The following is a 23,961-nucleotide window of genomic DNA, read 5'->3' as shown; positions in this document are numbered from 1 at the left end:
CGTTTGCCTACAGTTAGAACTGGCTTAAAGCCTGGGAGGCATCCAGTCCACACAGAGGGCTTTCATTTACTCCCAGCATGTACACACACACACACACAAATAGCAATATAACCATGAGAGAGTTACAGTTCACCCACTCACTAAAACCTATATGGAGTCTGTTTTTTCATGGTCAACCTTTTTTTTAGGTTTGATGTAATCCTTAGTACTACGATGCTGTAAACACAGTAAAACTCAGCCAAACTGGTGACGCACAAATATAATCTGACACAATTCTAATATTTAATCTTATGCAAATGTCTCTATCTTCTTTACTTTTTCTCTCTTTCAAAAATCCGTCAGACATGCAAGCAGTTCCCATGAGGTTCTTAGCCCTCCGATTTTGTCAGCGAACTATTCATTGGGAAAGTATGTAGGTCAATCTGCTTTGCTTTTTATCTAAAGCCATACAGATATGTAGCAATATGATTCATATTTCATATCTATATGATCAGTGATGACTGTCGTTGTGTTCAGAGGGCTTAGTAGTCTAAAATGCAGTCATCGGGGGGAGAGAGGCTTGGTATGGAGGAATTGATCAAATCTTCTGTACAGATCTCAGCAAATCTGATTGCATTTTTGTACTTCTAAATCCAAATGTAAACGTCTCACATGTACATCAGTCTATAATCATGCAGTTCCAAACAGCAAAAATCTAGTGAAATACCGAATCTCTCTTTGAACTGGCATGTTTTATGATATCTATGTGACACAGCACCAGTTTAGAGAAAGAGAAATTATCCCTGTGTAAAACTAAGCCAGTGGTCCAGTCCATGTGGATTGTTGCTCTTTTATAACGTGTTGCCTGGTCACTGTTGATCCTTTTGCTCACTGTAATCCATTTTCTGGTGTTTAGTCAGTAAGCACGCAAAGGCGTCCCTGTGTGTTATATCACATGTCCATTTCGAATGCTGTGGCATATTACAAAAGTATCGTCAGCTCGGAGCACAAAGTATGGTGACCTGTCTGCAGAGTTAATGAATTTGACAAGTTCATGGGATTGTGGTTTACTTTCCAGAGTCGGCCTGTGTCAGCAAAATGTGCCTTTTCACAAAGAAACAGACTGGTTCTCACTTTTTTTTTTTTTTAAATGGCCATAAAATATTTCTTTAATGGTTCAAAATTGTTGTTTTTGCACTTTCTGCCCTCCCAACAATGATTCATACTTTATTGTGCTTGTCTGGCAATGATCACTGTGTATTGTAGAGGGAATTTCTGTGGGTCAGACAATTGTTCCAAGCACTTTGTCTAAGAGAAGAATTGTTTTTGCTTTTTTGAGGATGAGAAGTGGATTTGTTTTGTTTTTTTTAAGGACAAAGAGTAAGTGGAAGTAAGGAAGTGTCTGAAAGCTGTTTCTCTCCCAGCCAACTTCTGCTGTACTTTTTATTTTTTTGAAGATGATGTCTTTAGTGCAGGAGATCAGAACAGCTCCACTGTGTGTCTCTTGTATACACACACACACACACGGTGTAACGCTCCCCTCCTTTGCGCTCTTTAATTCTCTGTAAATTCCACCAGTGAATGAAGGGCTTGGTGTGTTGTCTTGTGCATGTGTGTGTGTGTGTGTGTGTGTGTGTGTGTGTGTGTGTGTGTGTGTGTGTGTGTGTGTGTGTGTGTGTGTGTGTGTGTGCATTCCTGCCTCTGGTAGCCTGAACATCTCATCACATGTGAGGAGTACAGGCTGTGAGACGGACAGAGAAAAAGATGAAGAAGGAGGAAAGAGGGAAAATAGGACGAGGTGAAGCCTGTGATTGTACCAGAGTGTGGCTCTGAGCAGTCGGCTGATGACGTGAAGCGCGGCACACACATCTGGAACAGCTTGAGCAGCTGCACCTGAAGAGAAGGGCTCTACCACAAAGCCTCTGCCGGCACTTTCTCTTTCTCCCTTGTGCCCTTTTTTTCTTTTTTCTCTTGCTGTCTCTAAATCTTTCTCTCAGTGGTCTCCGCCTGCCGGAGCGCTAGAACGGTTACCCGCTGAGCATCAGCAAAGAAGAGCGAGTGAACCGAAACGAAAGAGAAGAGGAGAGAGATGGCACAAGAGGACAGTGACATGGGAAAGAATTATTAGGCATGAGGTAGGAGAAGTTGACAACCATATTATGAGTGCAAGTGAAGAAGAGAGGGAGCACGAGAAATGTACTTAAAAAAGAGAGGGATGGAGGAAAGAGTGTGAAAGACGGGGAAGGAGAGACGGAGTGGGGATTAAAAAGCCGGAATGCGCTGACATTGGAGACCTGAGTTTCTGTTTGCATTTGGCACAGCAAGTCCTGTCACTCCACAGGTTTATCTACACACACACCAATTTACCAGCACACACACACACACACACACACACACACACACACACACACACACACACACACACACACACACACACACACACACACTGTTAGCTTTGGAGGATGATCCCAGGAGGCCACGTCAGGAGAAGAGAACACCTTCCAAGGAGCTATTAACCCCCCACCCCTCACCCTCAGCTCACCTCCCACCCGACTTCCCAAAAGTGCCCTCCCTCTGGCCCTCTCAGCCTACCTGCACCAGTCACAACACGCTGGAGCTGGAGAGTCACACAGTCACACTCACTGAGAGCTGAGAAACCCTGGATTGCCCACGGGACACAGCTGCAGTCACACTGGCTGAGAAAGAGGAGCTTTACTGATCCGCTGACCTGCAGGATGTCTAAAACCTCCAGGCTGACCCGCCCCCCCTCATTAGGGGCTGGATCCAAGCTGCCCTCCCCCAGGAAGGAATGCCCTGGCACGGCTGCTGCGGCCGGTCGAGCCCGGGTGCTGAGCGTGGGGGAAAAGCTGATGAGGGCAGGTAGCGATGGTATCCTGAGCAGACAGAAGTCTTTAACGGTCGCTGTGCCACAGGACAAAGCACAGAGGGAGACCCAGACTGAGACTCAGGCCCCCAGCCAGAGTCCAGGTGAGAAGGGCCAAAATATGGAGATCGTCCCTCCCAAGAGCAGGATCAGCCCACCTAAAGCCTCAAGTCAAGCCTCTGTGCACAGTAAGTAAAGCACCAAACTTCATAATCTGAATTCTAAACTAGGTCTTCAATGGTCATTTGGTCTACTTTTTTTTATACATGATCTGTTACATGAGAATTTTAGATGTTCAGTCCATGTAATTGCATGTTTAGAGTGCATTCAGATTTCAAAGTTGAGTTGTAAATCAAATGTTGTTTTTTTCCCCCCTAAACTGGGTAGTGTGATATGGTTTGCCCTCTTTCTACTCATCTGTCATCATTTGTTGGTCAGTTCAGCATGTAGGGGATTAGGCTTTTTCTGCTTGTCGCGTGTCCCCTGTAATGCTAGATCATTGTGTTGTGTAGCATTGGGATTAGGTCTTCCTGGCTTATCTGGGCTCTCCTTCCTGCCCTGGGGCAAAGGATGGGATGTTCAGGTCAAGCAATTAACAGGCATTCATCTTGACAATCGTTAGATAAAGTGTAGAATTACATTTTACATTTTACAAGATATTCTATTAGGAATGCACACTTGCACTGTCTGGCCTAAATTATGCCTTGCGTGATGATGTTGGAATGAATTGCAGCAAAACCTGGTTGAACTTTTTTGTCCAACAGCCTTGCATTTTTCACTGGGTGAGCCTGCAGTTTCACCCCTGTGCCTTGTGCGTCCATAACCCTGCTGTGCCAATGCATTGATCTCATTGAAATGAATGCTTCATTTTTTTTCGCAGTGCTATTGTCAGTGTGAATGCGGCCTTGATGGAGGAGAGTGAAATTACTACTAATGGGATCTCTGTCACTATCCCACTGCCTTGGTCTCTGTGGGGCGCAGATTAAGAAATGGGGGCCAAGAGGTTGTAGAAAGTGGTCTTATCAATCCCATTTGGCCTTCTCACCGGATTCCTAACTCTGCAGGGGGCCAGCTTTCATGTTTTTGTCAGGTCACAGTCATCTTGCACACTCAAAGGCAACTTGACCAAGTTCAAAGAATGAATTGTGTACCCGGTGCATATACTGTTAGCAACAGTTAAGAGGCTGATTGACAGACTGGTCATTTTTTTCCCCGTCCGTTGAAATGTTTTCTGTCAGTCATTCCTGAATCACACTTGACTGTTCAGCTTGTTATCAAAGACAGCAGTTGGGACGTCTAAGGGGGTTTAATTGTGTAGATGTAGGCAACGGGGGTGAGTCAAGTGAGAGAGTGACAGAAGGAGGTCAGGAATGTGAGCAGGGCATGCTGGGAAATCAACAGGTCTTGAGCTGTGTCTGTGTGTGAATCCCTCCCTGCACTAAAGACAGGTTATGGGTTATAAGGGGGCATGTTTGTACTGGAAACCAGATGTTCTTGTCTATGCAGCTTCTAGTTTCTTTTTTACAGTATTTAATATATAGTATTCACTCCTCAAGGTTTAGGGTCAGTGTGTCTACAGCTCATTTGGTCCCATATGTGGGCTTAAGCAACACTGATACAGTTAAGTAAACTTTCCTTCAAAAAATAATCTGAAATTGAACCTAAATAGTTTAATGGAATGTACATCTCAATCTGAGGGCATCCAAAGTGATCCAGCCCCTCTTTTTACAGTCCACAGTGCTACGCAATTCTTCTTTTGTCTTATTTTCTCCTGTCCTCCCTCGCTCGTCGCTTTTCTTTTGCCCACTTTCTTGTGTCTTTGTCTTTCTTCTCTCTAACACCCTCTCCACTTTTGTTTCTCTCTGCGTCTTTCTCCACTTCATTCCATTTTTTCCCCCATCGTGTTTTGACAGCGGTTGAATCAGTTATTGAAAGATGCCACCTCCGCCCACACACACATACAGATAAACTCACAAAAGACTATCAAAAAGAATAAATGAACTGTGTGTATTCTCTGAATTTTGTTCCTCTCCTAGTGTGTGTTTTCAAGTGTGAGTTTGGAGACAGTGAGAACTTGTTACAGACAGTAACTTTGAAGTTCCACGTTGAAAAGGCAGTGCTCCAACAGCAGTCTCTTCAGAAACTAGCTATACAGTAGACTGGTTCCACAGCCCTTTGATATGTAACACTTTATTTTTACATGCCATGCAAGGTCTTCACTTTGGGGAACTGGGCTACATGGAGCCATGTGCTGTTTAAGTATTTGGATTTTAAATAGGCCAACACAATTAAATACCCTTTCACTGCAGGCTAATGGGCAGCTCATCATATTCCCTATCCACTTATGGCTTGTATACAAACAAGGCTGGTTAATGTGGGGGGTTCAGACCATGCCAGGTCTCCATCTCCCCTGCTAATGCAAGTTACAGGGCATGACGGCAGCTAAAGCACAGGCCTACAGGGTCACACAGAGCTGATGCACACTGCACTGGCAGATGATAAGTGCGTGTGACAGGTGACATTTCCACTGTGTGAAAGCTTCAGAGCTGACTGCTGCTCGCCAAAGGGCCCAATTTCAGTCTTAAAGTGGCAGCTTCTACCGAAAGCAAAATCCGACATTTTTTGTCCAGAAAGGGTATAATACGAGTCTCAAGTACAGGTTCAAGTTCTTTTGATACTGTGTGACATTGCATCAACCCACTGTTAAGCAACATTTCTGCTTATTCGTTCAGGCTCCCCTCATCCTGGATGTATGTCTATATGTAGGCTTTATTTAATATTATACACACTCCAAGGCAAAAGTATGTTGACCCCCAACATGTCACTCCAATTCCTTTACAGCCTCCACCCTTCTGAAAGATTTTTCCACAAGAATTTGGAACCCAGCTGTAGGGATTTGTTTCCATTCAGCAACAAGAGTATTAGTGAGGTCGGGCACCACCGTTGGCCGATAAGGCCTGGCTTGCAAAATTCTTTTCAAAGGTGTTGGATGGGGTTAAGGTCAAGGCTCTGTGCAGTTCTTCCACGCCAAACTCTGAAGACCATTTCTTTATATACTTTGTTGAGTGCACAGGAGCAAAAGGTCAGATAGTGTAGGTCCGTACACAATGCTTAGCAGTGTTCCTTTAGGGATAAAGTTTATTGATCAACTAAAGAAGGCTATAGTATTTTTTTCTGCTCTTCAGCTTTAAAGTGAGACTACGCAACTTCTATTGAACAGCAACTGAAAGTGACAATTATGAGATCATGGTAACAAAGTGTAACATAAGAAAAAAGGAGAAGAACATTAGCTAACACTAGTCACCATAAGCTAGTGGTCACACCAGGCCAGGTTTGGTTGTATTGAGGAATGGTGCATGTTATTACTCATCCTTTCAAGTTTTTCATTTGTTAGAGGAATAATGTGTTATGTCTTCTCAAAAAAAGTTACATAGGCTAATCATTAGCACCGATTATTGTACAAAACTACTACGCAGTTGATGAAAACATCTGGAAAGGTGAAGACTTAACCTCTCTCTTTGCTCTCTTATCAATCTTTGCTATCTCCAAACCTCACAGACTCTTTAACTTTCTTTGTGTCTGGATCAGCTTGAAAGTATTTCACATCTTGTGTAACCACATGTGCCCTTAGATCCCATGCCCCATCATGCAAGGATTTGTTTTCATGATAGTCACTGCCCAGATTTTTGGATGACCTCACCTTCTGGTGATTGAGAAGGTGAGTCAATAAAAGAAACAGAGAACAGCATGATTGGGGGGGGGAGTCTTCATAAGCTTGTCTGCATTTTTTTTTTTTACTCATCCAGACACCAGAGCAAGGACTTGTGTTGTGTTATTTCTTGCCTGTTATGGTTTTGCAAGATTTTTACCACATAAGTATGTGCAGAGTTATTTGGCCTGTTTTCAAGTGTCAGGGGTTATTAAGACATTTCTGTGTTGCCCCAGGTATAATAATGTACATGTTTTTTCTCCTAACAACAGCGTTAACACAGCGTGTGGATATGAATCACTGGCTAGAGAAGTGTTACATGCTCCTACATGCTTACTGTTGGTACACTGTGTGTTCGTTTCGCTCAAACACTCACTAGTGATAGAGTGGTGTGTATCTATGACAGACTTTTTACACAGATGTTGCCTCACTTCCTTTTGGAAAAAAGTTGAAAAAACGGCTTAGTGTAATGGGAATGAGTTTTAGGATTGGGATGTGATCACCCATTTCTTTGACATTGAAGCCAAGAGTAGGGATTACATTAATTGCAGCCTCTCGTGACTCTTTAAACCCCTAGTTGTCTCTCTGGGTATTTTCTTCTTTGACAACTATCAGGCAGACTGCAAGCATTATTAAGATTACAAAATACCCTGCCTCCACATCAATCGGCCCACTAAAATGGATTTGTAGTTCTGATTCTTCAGAAATCCATTTTAATTACCCTTTTGTGTGCATATCTTTTACAGAATTGGATCGTTTACAAGTTTCTGACACACTGTGCTGTGTCTTGAAAGTGCTTTTTACTCTGCCAAAAGGGAATTTGAGAGAGTGACTTCCTTTGTACTATCCATTTATTTTTTTTTTTTTTGTGATTGAGCTGACAAATTGAAGTCTGTAAGTAGGGGGTTGATTTTAAGCAAACCCCCCAACTCTTGTTCTGAATCAAGTAATCACAAGCTTTTACTGTATGGATTGATATGGTTTAGTTACTATTACCGTCATACATAGACCGTCAGACATTTACCTCAATAGTGTCTGAAAGAGGACCACACGCTTAGAAAAGGAGAGCAGAAAACAAGAGAAATTAAAACTTTTGAAACACCTTTGAACGTAAATAAAAGGGGACAGCATTTATTACATATTTACTTCACTTCCCCTAACTCACTCAGATATTTCTTCTTTCTAAATTAAATTAGGAGAGGCTTGACAAATGTCAAAAGAACTTATCCTCCAAATGCCACAAGGTAGGAAGTGAGAATGCCTTAATGTTTTCTCAGCTGTGGGAAACAGCTCACCTTTGTCTGTGGCTGGTCAATAAGTCCCCGATGACTGAAGACAAGTCCAATGACTCATTGGAAGCCTGGGAGTAGGTGAGTTGATGGTGTGTTCATGGACCTGGGGTCTGTGTTCAGAAAAGGAGTGGATGTGACTCATCCCAGAACAGAAACAGACAATAATCGGGCCACTGAGCAAGAAGAAAGAGCTTTGGTTATGTGACTACTCATGAGTGTGTATTGTAAATCCCCCTGTTGGGTCTGGTGTGTGTTTTTCTTTCGGGGTGTAGCTTGGGGCAATGTTGCTTCCTCCTGATTCCTGAGGCTATGCGGCTTTTAAAGAGAGACAGCAGAGGGGGATTGGCTTTCTCTCCATGTCAGATTAATGATAAAACAAAAGCCTTAATCTCTTTAATGCCCACCCTGACTTCAAGTCCCTAGGTTTTCACTTGTTAAAGTCAAACTGATTACCACGTCTACATTTTCTGCATATTTACTTTCCAGTGTGGCCTGTTAGTTTGGCTTGATTACACAGCAAAGTCCTCAAAGCTACTACTGCAAATGTGGCATGAAATTCCTTCAAACCAGACATCTCACTACTAGATTGTTTTTTCAGTTAAATGTAATGTGCGTGTGTATGTGTGTGTTCTAGCCCAAAGCATAAATGTGGTTAATTCACCCAACTGAGGGGTGTAAGCGGATGCAAGGCGTCCCTCAGGGTTTCCTCTCAAAGAGTCGACAGAGAAATCAATATCTCCACCTCCCCTCTTACACCCTCTTGACCTCGAGGCAAACGTGATGCGGTGTGTGTGTGTGTATGTGTGTGTTGGTCTGCCTGTCTGTTTTTCTGTCTGTGTGGGCCTGAGTGAATGTGCACACAAATTGCTGTAGGCCTATGCACAAACTGCTAAATATTTGCACACTTTTATCTCCGTAGTTCAGACGATACAAATTGAATCTCCAGCTGTGTTTATTTCTTTCACGTCGACATGCTGTCTCAGGGGAATAGATTCTTCATTAATACGTTTTATTAATATTACATTAATATTTAGTGTTGCTGGTGGTACCCATCTGTGATCATCTGTGAGAAGAATATTTATTTGAGGTAATTAAAATAATGTTTTTGTCCATGTAGCATGCAGATTAGAAGAGTTGTTCTACCAGAATTTATTTCAAGGTTAAGTTGAAATAAATATTTTGACAATTTGATAAATATGCTAATTCACTTTCTTGCAAAGAGTAGATGAGAAGATACCACACTCGTGTCTATGTGCTAAGCTAGCGTACAGACTGGAAGCAGGGGGAAAAGTCTGCTAACTCCTCTAATTTAACATTGTGCAAACTAAAAACAAAAGGTAAGTACTAACAAGTTACATAACTACATACAAAACTCGATGACAAGACTATGGGGCTAAATCCAGGACACAGTTGGCTTAAGGTTAGCATAGAGACTGGAAGCAGGGAGAACAGCTAATCTGGTGCACTCCAGTGTTAAAATATACACATGTAAAGCTCAGTACACCGTGTATCATGTTTGTTTAATGTGTGTACAAACTGAAACATACGAACAAGTTTTTGTTTTGCCATGAATTTTATGCTATCTATTTCTTGAACAACCAGCTGTTGAGTGTCTCCTGGAGTCTGGATAATACAAGATACAATGTGAGCTTTAGAGGTTTTGGTAGACGTATTTTTTCACTTTTGACAGATCCAGTCTATCCAGTCCTTATGCTAAGCTAAGCTTATTTTCTCCTGGCTCCAGCTCCAGCCTGTGTGGAGATATGGACCACATGATCCACTTCAGGGAAGCTACCTCCTATACTCTGTCAGATGATTATAGGACATGTGAAATGTCTAACATGGCTGAATAATTGTGCTGCGTAGTAACAAGGTGTAAACAAGGTGCATGTGATATTGTGTGATGCAATATTACAATAAGTGATTTCTCCATTCCTGGCATCAGTATGAAGCTTCACATTATGGAAATAACCACATTTTTACTGCTTTCAATTAACTGCCATTATTCTTTTATTTGTTGTTGTTTCTAGGTCTAAACCGGAACATTGGTCATGCCATCATGGGAATGATTTCTGGTCCTTGTATATTCGCTTTCTTAGAGACTGAGAGAGTGTTTTTCATTACCACAGGCCATGACAGGCATGAAAGTAGAGTTGTGAAATCCTGGGTCAGCAAAGTTTAGGACCTTCTGACCTTTAGCTGACACTGTGTGGCTAAATGTCCTCATATAAATCATAGCTAAGATAACAATGAAATTCAGTCTCCACCCCACAACTGTGTCCAGAGATTTGAAATAAACCACATTCTTTCTCCAGTTGTTTAGGGTGTTCCAGTGGGTTTCCTTGTGTACTTTTGCAGTCTGTTTAGAGAGTAAAGGGTGCTACTTCTTTCTGCATTGAAAATGCCCATTTTTTAAGGTCACTTCCCAAACAAGAACTTCAGTGATGCTCAGCAGAAGCACTATCAGAATTCTGAGTTCTCTGATAGGGCATAAAGCTTTTAAGGGCATTTCTTGAAAGCATAGTTGTGGTTTATGGTCAGGAAAAGGAACCAGTGGCAACACAAACCAGTTGCTATTCATTGTTGAGGACAGAAAGGACGCCCAGTTTACTTCTTGGTTGATCCCTGAACTTTTTAAAAGGAAATGGAAATGTCATATTTCATATCCACATTGGAAAAGAATATCTTCACTTTCTGTTCAGTAAATGCTAGTTCAAAAATAGAAGCACTATACATGTCCGAAGCGCCATAGTAATTTGGGATTTTCCTCTTGACTTTACCATGATTTCTGTGCCACTTTACTGCAACAGCAGCTTTTAGTGCCTCAAAACTGTCCTTGTCGGTCCCAGTTTCCAAAACCGAAAGTGACAACAGACTGTGAACATACAGTATCTGGTGTGACAGTCACACAGCTCACCAAACGACCAGGATAAAAGGAAATAATTTCTTACAATACCGCTTGTTGATGAATCTTCATCTGTGATCCAGTTATAAAACTGTACATGCAAGGATACAAATAACAGATAAATTGCTTATCTTGTGGTCAATCTGTGTCAAAAATGATGTTGCCAAGCCTCATTCTGTCTGCCAGAGATGGATCTCTAAGCCAGCATCCTGTGTTTGTCGGAGAAGCCTATTAAAATACATAATGGTCTTTTTTAATGTTGTGATGCAATTACATTGCTGAAAATAAACACTGAAAATAAGTTCCAAGATGCCTGGGTTGGGAGTTTGTGCTTGCAGCACGAGCAACACATTACCCCTGTGTTTTAGCCAAGGCACTGGCTCGTAAAGATTATTGATGATGTACACCATGTGATTCGAGCGCTGAGCAGGATGAGGCAGCATTAAATCTCACTGATGTATAGCCCTCTTTTTTTCTCTCTCTCTGTCCTGGGAGAGGGAGAGAGAGGCTGACAGATGAAGAAGAGAAATTAAAAAAGTTGCAGGAAGACAAAAATGCCAGACAGAGCTGGCCCATACTTTGTATTTTTCTTCTTTTATCTTTTTTTTTTCTTTCTCGTCGGCATCAGCAGCATTTCTTGGTCAGGGTTCATCTCTGTGTTTATGTTTCAGTGTTGACTTGCAATCGCAGTGCTGAGAGCGCACAAAACACTTTGCACAGGTGCATGTATCAACTTGTATTTAATAAAGGTGCATGTGGAATGGGATGTGAAAAAAGTGTGCTTACCCACAGTTGTAGTTCGTTACGGAGGTTTTATCGACCCATTTGACTGTATCAGTTTCCCAGCAGCAACTAAGCTTTTCACAAGAATCTGCCCGACATTATGTTTACTATACCTACTGCTGCAATGTATAAATAATGAATAATGACTCTTTTGGCAAAAGGCCACTTCAGGTTTGCAAGATGGGACACATAAATTGCATTCACCCTAAGCAACTGTTGCTGTGCGAGAAAGCCCCCCCCCCCCACACACACACACATTTTTATTGTCTAATTATGAAACTGATAAGGGAAACTGGTTTTCCCCTCTGTTGGAGAAATGTGTCAACTCTGTCAGCATTTGCTCACCAAAAAATACTAGACTGTGTTTATTTACAAAGGCGAACTGTTACAGTTTCTCCACAGACTCAGAAGCTTGTGTGTGGTTTTGCTTTTAGAAATGGATGCCAGGAGTCAAGAGAGGTTTTTGTTTGTGGGAGTCTCTATTGATATTGGATTATATCAAGGCAAAGCAAAGTAACTTTATTTATATAGCACATTTCAAACTCGGGTGCCAATTCAAAGTGCTTTACATAGGCAAAGCATTAAAATAACATTCAAAACAATAAGCAATAAAAAACTGAATAAAATCAATTAAGGAATAATAAAATAAGATCTAGAAAACTATATCAAATGAATAAATGAGTAGACCTGAATTACAGTGAGACCTGATCTATGCTTATCTCAGCCCCAACAAGGACTTAAAGCCAAAGTAATCACATTCATTATAAATGAATTAGAAAGATAGAGATTTAGGATGTATATCATGGTGTGAAGCAGCAAGTGCACTGAATGCTTGTTCTTAAAGGGTACAGGGCTGATATCAGATGCTGCAACATCCTACGAGTTAATAACTGTGTGCAGCCCTAACTGTGGCTAAACCAAAAATAATTGAGTCAATTTTAAATGTACCTCATTTGCCAGCAGAACAGACAGACATTTTGCTGTAATTGTCAGGTGCTCAGCAGGGTCTCGGCCTTTCATAGTTAACATAATGACTGTCAGATACAGAGAACACCCTCGCCCTGCTCTGAAGCCATTAAGATCACTGGGACCCATGTGCACTGAATTATAAATTCCTGGTTGTGTGTGTTCTGTTAATTTGAGAAAATGATTAAGGGGATAAGTTCATAACACAGATACCCGTGTCTGTCATTTTATCCTCATTTATTTCTTTGACTTTGCCATTTTGCTTCTCCATTGCCTCTAATTTAACAGCTGATTGTGTTTTTACATCCTTGTTTTCCACACTTTCTTGTACTGATATTCATGGTCTATGTGCTTTATGTGGAAGAGCAGAGCTGTAAAACATAGAACATGTGTGTTGTTTACTACAAACGACTGTAAGATTTGTCTCTGCTGCAGTGGACTGTATACTTATGGCAACTGGAAATAAAACAGACTTCCTGGCCACATACAGAATCCCTCCTCTTTAGCTTTTGATAGAGAGCAGGTTTCCTACCACCTCACATAATTACACCTCACAACACTTAAGTCTTTGACATCAGTGAAATTGTGGTGAGTTTCTCCCACTCCATATTGGCAAGTTCAATAGCTCCTGGCATGTAGCGCCCCCAGCTGTACAGTTAATAGGATTTCAGGTTGAACTTGATTCATTATGCCCACACTGGAGTTCCAGTCCTCATGTAGGTCTATGCCTCTCATGCGGTTTTATCAGAGTTTGATTTGACGTTTATTCATTTTATCCCTGCTAGCACAGCTTGTTCAATTAGGCTGTGACTAAAAACTTCACTTTTTTTGCCAAGTTTCTTTTCCCGTAAATATGAAACACCGAGATGGGTTTGACAGCAACCCTGTGCCTCTGAGCATCCTTGGTACATTCTTACAGTATTAAACACTAGAAACATTGAATCAGGGATCAAATGTACTCCTCCCCCACCCTCTCTTAAATCTGGGGATTTTTCAAAAGGGGAATAATACGGCTTGGCTTTGTGATGAAGTCATTGGTAAGACATGCATGCTTTCCAGCTAAAGCTATCATGAGACTGACGAAGCATTTTAGCTTTAGCTGCGGGGAGAGAATGGGGTAGATTTCTGCCAAACTGATGTTAACGGCTGGAGGTTTAATGCTTCACAGAAAACTGGGATGCACATGAGAATTTTGCACAGTGGATTTCTCCAAACTCACCACTTTTTTTCTTTTTTTTTGGGGGGGGGGACTTTTATCTCCAGTTCTGCCACGTTTATTCCAATTCATCACAAGAATTAAATCAAAAAGGGTGAATATGTTATCAGTTTTGGAGTAGTGGAAGCTGGAGCAAATTTAATAGACCATTCAACCGAATGACAGGATAAAAAGATTTAATCCCTTTATTACTGCACTTTTGATACTGCTGCGAGAGAAAGAGTGGGAATATATTTTAAATCATATTATTTTGGCTCAATTGTTTGCATGCATTGTTTGTGGAGTCTGTTTCTCGGCTGCAATTGTATCCTTGAATTATACTCAAACAACCAACCATTTGTCATGATCCTTCCCCACCAATAGTTTTGCAGGACGCCCAATAGAAAAATGTAGATGGCTTGTGATAGACATCAGAAAGTCTTATCTAACATCCCTTGTTATGTAATATTTGATTTCTTATGACCAGAGAGACTGGAGGAAAGGACAATGCAAGGCAGAACAGGCAGAAACCATTCTGGCGTTATACAACAGGCGGTGAAACAAGAATAGAAATCAAATATGATCATTTTGGAAACAGCACAGTGTGTATTTTTTGCATGGAAGAAAAGCCTTGTAGTACTCCAGTGCAATATGTTTCATCTATGTCCCACCCTGGCAACAGCACAAGCTCACTAATACATCAACACATGCACAGGTGTATCAGGACAGATAATGCATGGAAATTCTTTGGTGGTGATGGTTGCGATGTGTGGATTTGTGTCTGTCCCTGCAGGCTTGTTGTTTTCAGGGAACAGATGCTGGGCTGTTGGGTTTTGGTAATGGCACTGACCTGGGTGGCTCCCTGCAGGCTGTCTGTCCAAATCCTGTTCGAACATCCTGAAAGTTTCAGCACCTCATACCGGCCAAGTTTGTTCTCTCCTCAAGGCCTCTAAAAGGCTCTCTGCAGCCTTTTCTCTCTTTAACTCTTTTAACTAGGTTAAGAGAGGGGCTCAGTAGGTAGAGTGGGGTCGTATGCAAATTATGCTAAAGGCTTCACCTTAAAAGCTTGACTCAGAAAAAGCTTCTGGCTTTGAAGAAAAATTCAATTAAAAGACATTATTTCATTATGGAAAAGTAGAAGATGATTGATTTTGCATTTGCCTGCAACACTTGACAAACAAGAGATTCACAATTTTACTTGAATGACAACATTGTTTTTATTTTGCTGTGATTAAAACATGAAGTGTTCTTCACCTTAATTTACACTTCCCGGCTTATTAGTAGATGCACTTAAGAATAGGTCAAGTTAACTTAGATTCATGTTGCCAGATATATTAGTAGTAATTCATTAAAAAGTGTAATTTAGTCATGATAAATTCTAATAATTAAATTACAGAGATGAGAGTAAAATCACTGGGTAATATCAGCATGCAAAAAGCAGTGCGAATCCTATTTTGTGAGTTTCTGTAATTTCACAGATTTATTGCAGATGTATAGATGGCCTCACACTGTGACCATATGGAGCTGCAGAAATCCTGTAGATGTAATACGAAAGCAGTCCAGACTAATATTTCTTCTTATTTCCTCCTCTCTTGCTCTCTTTATGGTCTTGGAGACAGAATTTTAATTGTGATCGGGACCAAATGTTTCTCAGCGCTGCATATTTCATAACACATTTGTTTGTTGTTGTGTGATCCCCTGATCCCTTTGACAGGCAAACAGGGAGCGTTTCTCATATCAATGGGAAGTCAAGAAGGCTGTGCTAAGTTGCTGATTAAGGCCCACAGTTCACAATGCGACAGCTGGCAGTTAATGTGATGTGCAACCCGCAATCATTAATTATTCATTGTTGAAACATTTTCCAGAGTAGCAATAAAGGGTGCTTTTATCGATAGGCAAATGACTTATATCTTTAGGGCCGCTTTATCTCCAAATTCCTCGCACGACATGTTTTGCATAATAAAATCTTTAAAAAGCAGATGCAGCACTGCAGCTAGATCTACAACCATTGCTTATGGAGAAAGCATATTTGTTCATTTTTCTTTTGACATTACATAAAACGTTTGATAAATATTTTAGTCTCATTATTCTTGGCTGATCTAAATGCATCATATTAAGACCAATAATTCTTATATTGCACCAGACGACACTAAAGTGCACTCATGGGCCAAACACAATTAAGCTAAATGCTTTGTATTACTCTACTATAAACCTGATTAGAAATCCCATTTCTATGACAACAAAAACATGTATTTACAGTTATTGTTTGTTGGGCTGCATTTGCAATAATTTGAAAGTGTTACATAATAGAGGGGAAGTATGAGAGGCACAGATAGAGATGGAGTGATGGACAGATGTGGAACCAGGTTCACCACCAAAACCAGCTGGTAGCCCAGCATTATTGTTGCCTATTTCACACATGCTCATTGTCAAGGCGTTATTGATTGTTGAAATTATCTTGCATGGGTGCCTGGTTAGCTCAGTCGGTAGAGCTGGCGACCCATGTACGGAGTTGCTGCAGCGGCCTAGGGTTCGAATACGACCTGCGGCCAGTTGCTGCGTATCACCCCCACTCTCTCTACCCACCTTTCCAGTCTATCTTCAGCTGTCTCTAACGAATAAAGGCAATAAAAGGCCCAAAAAAAAAAACTTTAAAAAAAAAGAAAAGAAATTGTCTTGCACCAAATATCTCAAATCTCTTTGGATTGGTCGATGCTTGACAATGAGAACCATAAAGACTCAGCAAAAAAGGCCAGCGAGCTAATGATGAGCTGAAAGATCTGTTGATTCACAGTAGGATTGGCAGTACTACCTAGCCTTTTTTTCATTATTAGGTGTTAGGCACATTGTTAATAACAAAATAGCCTATTGGTTAATGACAAGGGTAAGTGAGTATATGTGCATGTATTGAGTTGAAATGAGTTGTATTTGTAATAGTCTGTTAAATTAAATTGCTGCTTTTGTTGCTTACATTCATGCCACTGTGAAAATATGCACATAACTCATTGTCCATGTAACAGGATAAAAGAGAAATATTGGCATGTAGATATAAACATGCTATCAGCCAGAAAAAAGAAAGATAGACACTCAACCTAACCCATCATGTGTTATTTTGAACTGTAGGCTGTGAAAAAAAAAGATAATTCTCAGTGTTGGTTGTCACCAGTGCAGTGTGAAGGGATTGTCTATGCATTATGTTTCCTTTTGTTCCTTCTATAAGTGACAGCTTTACTCAAGGGCAGTAGTTGATCTGCTGAAAAGCCATTTTCTGATTTACTTTAGTAAAATATTTCTTTACTGAGGTGTTTCTGCTCAGTCTGAGATTCTGACCAGTGATCTTTAGATCATAAGCCAACTTTTCAGAAATGTAGGCGCCTGCAGCATGCTGGCTCTGAATCTGGCACTCTGTTTCTCTGCTTTGTTAATCTCTGATAGCTTTGTTCACCCAGTCTTGGCATTCATGTTGTTTGCTTTACATCTGTGAGATTGTCAGACTTGAAGACTGATCAGCACTGACCAGTATTCACCACAGGATGATACACTCACATTCTCTCTATGACGTAATCTGTCCAACCACATCTTCACGGATGCTGCCAACAATTGTATTCAGGCATGTGTGTGTACCCACCCAGAGACAGAGAGACCAACAGTCCATTATATATATAGGCAGACAGACAGACAGACAGACAGACAGTCAGTCATGTGACCTCACTGACCCTCTGTGCTATGGTCTCTGGAGGAGTTATGTCTCATTGTTTCTTGCTGTCACTGTTGCAGCAGCGCACAGGACAATCAGATTGGCCTCATAGTGCCACATTCATTTCTCCAACCCGGGTCGGATGATCTCACACCTATCACTTCACATTCTCATTACTTCAGGCTGTTATTAATTTATTTAATCAATAGCTGTTAAATTTCTTTTCCCCAGAAATCTATAATGGCAGGAAGATTCACCAAGCTGCTACATGAAGTTATGAGCATGAGTTGTGGTGTCTTTGCAGACTAAGATGCCTTTGTGACATACAGGTTGTAAAACACAGCGTTGATGACCATACCTTCATTTGCATAATGTAAGCATGGTCATCATCTTCAGACAGTTCTCAAACCAGTAAAGTCATTAACTTAAGTAAGATTTCTCTTCATGCACTTTTGGAGTGTTTGACGCTGACTCAGAGAGCATACTCAACCAGTGGCGCCATTGTTGCCATCGGCTAAACTCTCCAGCCTCCCTGTTGAAGATTATGAAACTGGCTTTGAAATAGAGAGCTGCAGCTCACCAGGGCTTTGGATGATTTGAGGCTAAATATATGTAAAAGGCAGCTTGGTCCACGGGCTAGAGTGGGATCTGGGTGGATGGCAGCCAGGGACTTTGGTGCCTCTTTTTTGCATTCTGTATCAGTTTGGTAGAAAAATGCCCTGCAAACAAAAACTTAATGCGAGCCAGCAAGACACTGACTCTGAGGTTCTGGGTGTTGAAGTGAAAATGACTCTGCAGCAATACCTTTGACTGTTATATGCCACAGTACTTTTTCAGTCTATGGTAAACACACATAAAAAAGGCTTTTTACTCAGGTCAAATTGCTGAATATTTATGATAGACATTTCAGCATTACAGCCTTGTTCAGCATATCTAGCAACAATGCAACAGCTGGATTAAAGTGGCCATATGACATGTCATGTCATGCTGGATAACATAGGTTGTCACAACTCAACTCTTTTGTATGAAATGACTCATATTTACCAAATTTCACATATGCCTGGCATTATATCCCCCCCAGTCTTTTAAAATGTTAAGAAAAAATGTTTTTAAGCTCTCTTTGAGACCATGAAGCTACTGAATCTCTTTTCCTGAATCTGAATGAATTTGTGTCACTGAAAGCAAAGGGCCTGTCATTTCACTCTCTTTCCTCAAGTCATATTATACAAGCGTAGTCTCTTCCAAGACACACAGGTGGCTCATTCACTGTGTGACTGCAGGATTGGTTCCTCAATAGCAGACTGGCACAGGCGGAGGCTCCAAACTGAATAGCTTCAGGTGTAATCCTCACCTGCTCTGTCACTGTTAAATCCCAAATGTTTTGATTTATTTTGTCTCCCCTCTCCATTTGTTTGGGTCTCTTTTCAGCAATGGAGGGATTTAGCACTAAGGGATTAGTCAAAGTAGGTTCTGTTTATACTGTTCATGCAGGAAGAAAGTGATCTCAAGGCATATCCTATGTCTCATGGCATCATGAGTCCAGAATGCATTCATGAGCACATGCACATACAGTTTCACATACGCACAACTATACAAATATTGTGCTGTGTAGAGTTCATTGCACCTGCCTCCTGTTATCTGCTCAATAAATTACTCTTTGCTCAGTTGAGTCAACATCTCTTTCTCATTCTTTATTATGTGATTAAAGCAGCATAAGAAATTGATGCTGATGCACAAAGCCTCCATGCTGACACACCTGAGCCAAAGTGGGAGTGGCAGAGCACATCTTTTCTTTTCATGTTGGGGCTGTTTTGTAGTAACTGCTGTTTTTAAGTTTTATTGTTTTGTGTGTCTGAGCCCCTAAACAATGAAACCACAGCATTGAATGTCTCGATCATGTCAGTCAGCGTGGGGTTTTCTGTGCTTGTGTGCACAAGAGGAGGGAGCGGCCTCCCCACTCCAACACATGGAGCCCAGACTAAACAACAAGATGAATGTTTCCTGAATCCAACCTGGCATGGAGGCACCCCAATCTGCCCATGTGGCTTGACAGACTGACTGAATGAATCGCATTCAGAGCAGAAGAAAGGACAGGTTATAGGAGAGGAGAGAGGAAGAAATGAGTAGAGGGGATAAAAAGGAAGAATAAATAGGTTCAGTATGTCCATTTAAAGTTTGGATAGCATTACTTTAAGTATAACTGCAGTTTATTACAATTTGGGTCTTATTTTAGTAGTTTAGGCAATCATATTTATCTCTAATAATAGCATTTTACTCACTAAGTTGATGGTTGAGCTCTTGGAATGCAGTATTGCTGTTAAAAATTAGTCAGAGTAGGGCAAGAGATATAAGTAGACAGACTGTTATACATGATTTAAAGGGCCACTCCACTGATTTTAACCATCAAGTTCAGTTTACTCATCATGAGTAGTACTACTCAGTCTGTGAAAACAGTTGTATAATGTCTTCTCTGGCTCTGAAGGGAGAGCTCCAAAGCGTATAAAAATAACCCTGATGATGTCAGAAACAGAAAGCCTGCACTACAAATTGGGGATATGGAGTTTGAAAGATGTGCGTGTTAACCAGGCACTTGCTGTCAAATTCAATGTAGGATCTAGTGTTTTGGATAGACTCATACTAGATACTAGAAGTCTGTTCATCTGTTGCTCTTTGAGTTTGAAAGTGCAATAGTAGATCACTAGAGTTTCCCTCTAATTATTTTGGAAGGTGAACAGTGAAAATATTACTAAAACTGTCTATTTCATCTATTGGCTCAATGTTGACCTAACTTTTTGTGCATGCACTTTTCTTGTGCACTGATTGATTATTTATGACATCGTGGGTACACTTACTTTTGGTTTTACCTCAAAATTTAGTGGTTCAGTTAATTTTACTCAACTGTTGCTGCTTGTTTAAATCCTGTCTGATTTTTGGATTATCTTTGTATCTAAGCCTCGTTGTACTTTGTTGTACCAAGTCACCATGATCTCAGAAATTTTGTGAGTAAATGTTATCATAAGCAAACAATTTAAGTGCCCAAGTTGTAATAAACTAGATTTATCTTTTAAGCCTATCCTCTGTCTGTCTACACTTCCAGAAGAGATGTTAGCATTTTTTATTTTAATCCAATGCACACCAATTTACCTCAATTCCAAATATATATTTTGCTTCCAGAAGTTTTATCTTGAAAGTAAAACATGTGTTTCAAGTTATACCACCTGAATGTCTTCAGTTTGGTCTGAGCGCTTCCACAACCCACAAGGTGTTACTATCGTGCGATCATGGAACTGTTAACAACACCAACAAAAGCGCAGTGTGTTGCTGTCAACCTGTCTCCTCCCACATGTCACCTTTCACCTTGCTGCCGTGCACCCCCACCTCACACCTCCACCCTCTTTATTTCACCTGGAAAGAGCTAGCCTGGCTGTGTTAGGCGGGCTTAGTGAAACAGTGAATTAGAGGCTGGGGCTTTGGGAGAAGGGGTTGAGGTATCGTGGTGAAAACTTTTGGCAGACTATGGGAAAGGCGCCTCGTTTTAGAGACAGAGCTCTGAGGCTCTCTGGGGGCTACTATGGGCTGAGCCTCATTGCGGTTTGTAACAACAAGCTGTTGGATTTGGAGAGAAAGTTCCAGACACACCCCCAACCCTTACTCAACGCTGCTGTTACCCCCCTTTTCCCCATGCCTGGAAAAGTGTATCTGTCTCAGTAAGACATTCAAGCAGGAAGCCCCCTCCATGTGTTTTTCTTCACCCTACCAGCATTGCTCCCATCCTCCGTCTTCAGCTTGTAGTTTGCTCCTTCTTCACTCTTCTTCTCTTGAGTGAGTGAGAGAGAGAGCCAGACTTTGGGTCGTGGTCAAGAGGGAACACACACACAGACGTCTACATGTGACAAGCCCCCCGCCAAACAATGGCTGTTGGCTTAGGGGAGAAGAGGGGGCGGATGGGCAGCGGCAGTTCCTTGGATGGCCTGATTGGAGCATAAACAGCAGCCCAGGAAGTGCTGAAGTAAGAGAGAGAGGGAGAGGGGGAGGGAGGGAGAGCAGGGGAAGTGTGCAGATCTGCCGGGAGAGAGCAAAAAGTTTGGGACTGCGACGGTGTGTTAGTTAGTTTGTGTCACTCTGGTTGGGTCCGATACTTTGTTTTTTTTCTATCAGGACTTTCTGTATTGCAGTGAGCCAGAAAAGAAAGGTGAGTAGCTGCATCTCATACAAGGACGCACACACTCACTCTCTCTCACACACAGATGTGAACTTAGAAAAAGCACAGATGCTCAGTCATATACATGAGTACAAACAACACCCATTTTCGTCTCTCTCTCTTCCCTCTGTGGATTCAAACTGATGTATTCTAAGGCAAATATTCTTGCATGACTTGAGAAGTGGCTTGCTGTTATTATTGCACGCAATGTCATTTTAAATTCCAGAGGGTTTTTGAATGGTATTCAGCGTAGTGTTCTTAATGTGTGTGCTGTTTGCTGATGGTTTCCCCTGGCTCTGAAAGCTGCTTGTTTTGCATAGCTTGTTTTTTTTTTGTGGTGCCTTGAACTGCAGCCAGCCATTCAGTGCGTGAAGCAAAAAGGGGACCATCTAATGTGTGTGTGGCTGTGTCTAATTAAGCTAATGGGGGAGATGAGTGGTGAGGGTCAGACCATGAGAGGCTGGACTTGAAAACATAACGGTCACTTTCACAAAACCAAGTCTTTACACAAACTGTCTGTTACATACAACAACTATGAATCTGCAGCTCAGAGATGAATGATATCTGTAGATAAAAGTAGTTGATGGGAAATCAGGTTGACTGTAGATTTGGCCATGTATGGTGCTGTTTGCTCTCTGGATCAAATAGATTGTTACATTTTCCCACCGGGGAGATACTGCATTCCTCCCTTCAAAGTGAACATCAATGTCAGTTTGCAGCTTCAAAGACACTGTGATACTCGCATGTCACATAGATTCATAGGCAGAGCAGTAAACTGTGGTAAATAGTGACCTCTTTTTATCTGAGAGCTATGCCTGTTAGGGACTACCATTTCACTAGTTTATCACCACACTGGAAATAAAGTAGCATTTTAAGTACCTTACTCTCTTAACAAGCCTGTTTTCCTGTCTGGAGCTCTCCAATACCGCTGGAATTACTTTAACTTTTTCCGCTGTTGAGTAGATTTACATCTGGAAAAGACTGGCCTGCCCAAGCACAGGCAAATGGAAAAAATAATTTTAAAAAATGAATTTCACGGCCATTCACATGTGTTTGATATGAATCTCACATAATGTCAAACTTGACAAACAAAACATTTCTTTTTTTATAACCATAAAATCAAATTCTATCATCAAAAATCCAGATACATTTTATAAATAATCAGCAAAGCAACATCCAATCTGAGAAACTAGATTTCCTTGTTAAATCTGTTCTCTTTTTTACATACAAAGTAAGTAGCACCGTTAGACAGCCTATCAATTAGCAATTGCTTGGCTTCAACAATGTTTTGTATTTCTTCTGGAATATGTAATGTTTCCATAACCCCACTTTTTTACTAGTCAGGTGCTCAGTGATAGGTGTGATTTGTTGTGTCTCTTTCAGCAAAGAGTATATCAACTTCAGTCCCCCCCGCTGGGAGGGAAGGTAAACAGGTTGGAAAGGAGTGCCTCGTCAGGAAGACAAATGAGCTTGCACCCTTGCACCCCTTCCAGAGCCCCCGAACCTCATCCTTCATCACTCGTTCCGGCATTTTGACAGCGCTAGACTGTCTCTCACAAGTTTTGTCTGTGCAATGCTGATGTAGCAAGTTGTCAATTTTCTCACAAGACCAGAGGAAACTGTTATTAACTGGAAGGCAATGCTTTGGCTGCCAGTTTGATTCAGCCAAGCTATTTGTCTAAGTGCTAGCACATGAGGCACAGTGATTTTGGCAGTGTTTTTACAAGCAAAAGGCACACAGTAGCTCCTGACCATATGCCTCCATTTGTCTGTTATCATTATGAGATGCTAAGGTTACGTCTTGACCACGTGATTACCTGGCTGGACTGCTTTCTTGCGTCAGTATCCAGACACAACACATCTTGTCTGGATCTAAGCAGGAGATCAAGCAGTAACCTGGGCCATATGTATTAGCTGATGCAAATCTGGGGCTGTGGAGTTTGATGGCTGCCACGGGACATTGAGCTTGGTGGAAACACACCTGGGCCAGTGGCATTTGGCCGAGCAGCCCTGAGGCCGGGGAGGGGGGAGGCCTGACCAGGTGTTTTTCCTGCGAGCTGTCTGCACTGTCATCCCTCATTGGGCACAGAGCCAGCTTGTGCCACGTCTCATTGAGCTTCAGGGTTTGATCAAACCTCATTACAGAGCTTTCATTTCAGCTCCTATTTGTGGTTGAGTTATGGATATGATAAAACACTGAATGAAGCGCCCCAGAGTGCATTTCTGGATTGTGTTTGTAAAACAAAAATTACCAAAGAGGGAAAATTATATTAATGCATATTTAGCTTTTGACATGGAGCAATATTAAATAGTCAGTTTACCCAAAGTACACAAAAATGTATTTAGACCA

At 41.4% G+C, this 23,961-nt stretch overlaps 1 protein-coding gene across 5 annotated transcripts in view; it reads left to right on the top strand.

Annotated features, from left to right (window-relative positions):
- The first annotated feature begins 2,388 nt into the window (after positions 1-2,388).
- si:ch211-285f17.1 (sickle tail protein homolog) overlaps positions 2,389-23,961 on the top strand; it is an 83,125-nt gene continuing 61,552 nt past the window's right edge. For 2 of the 5 annotated variants that reach the window (XM_051410371.1, XM_051410373.1), the window contains exon 1: positions 2,391-3,051. In XM_051410371.1, the coding sequence (XP_051266331.1) occupies positions 2,715-3,051 (337 nt within the window). In that variant the 5' untranslated portion in view covers positions 2,391-2,714. Of the gene's footprint in view, positions 3,052-23,961 lie in introns of all 5 variants that reach the window. The other 3 variants (XM_051410370.1, XM_051410374.1, XM_051410375.1) reach the window with 3 other exon arrangements.

Source organism: Dicentrarchus labrax, unplaced genomic scaffold, assembly GCF_905237075.1.
Source record: "Dicentrarchus labrax unplaced genomic scaffold, dlabrax2021, whole genome shotgun sequence".
In the NCBI taxonomy this organism is placed as follows: domain Eukaryota; kingdom Metazoa; phylum Chordata; class Actinopteri; family Moronidae; genus Dicentrarchus; species Dicentrarchus labrax.
This window is presented reverse-complemented; position numbering and strand designations above follow the sequence as displayed.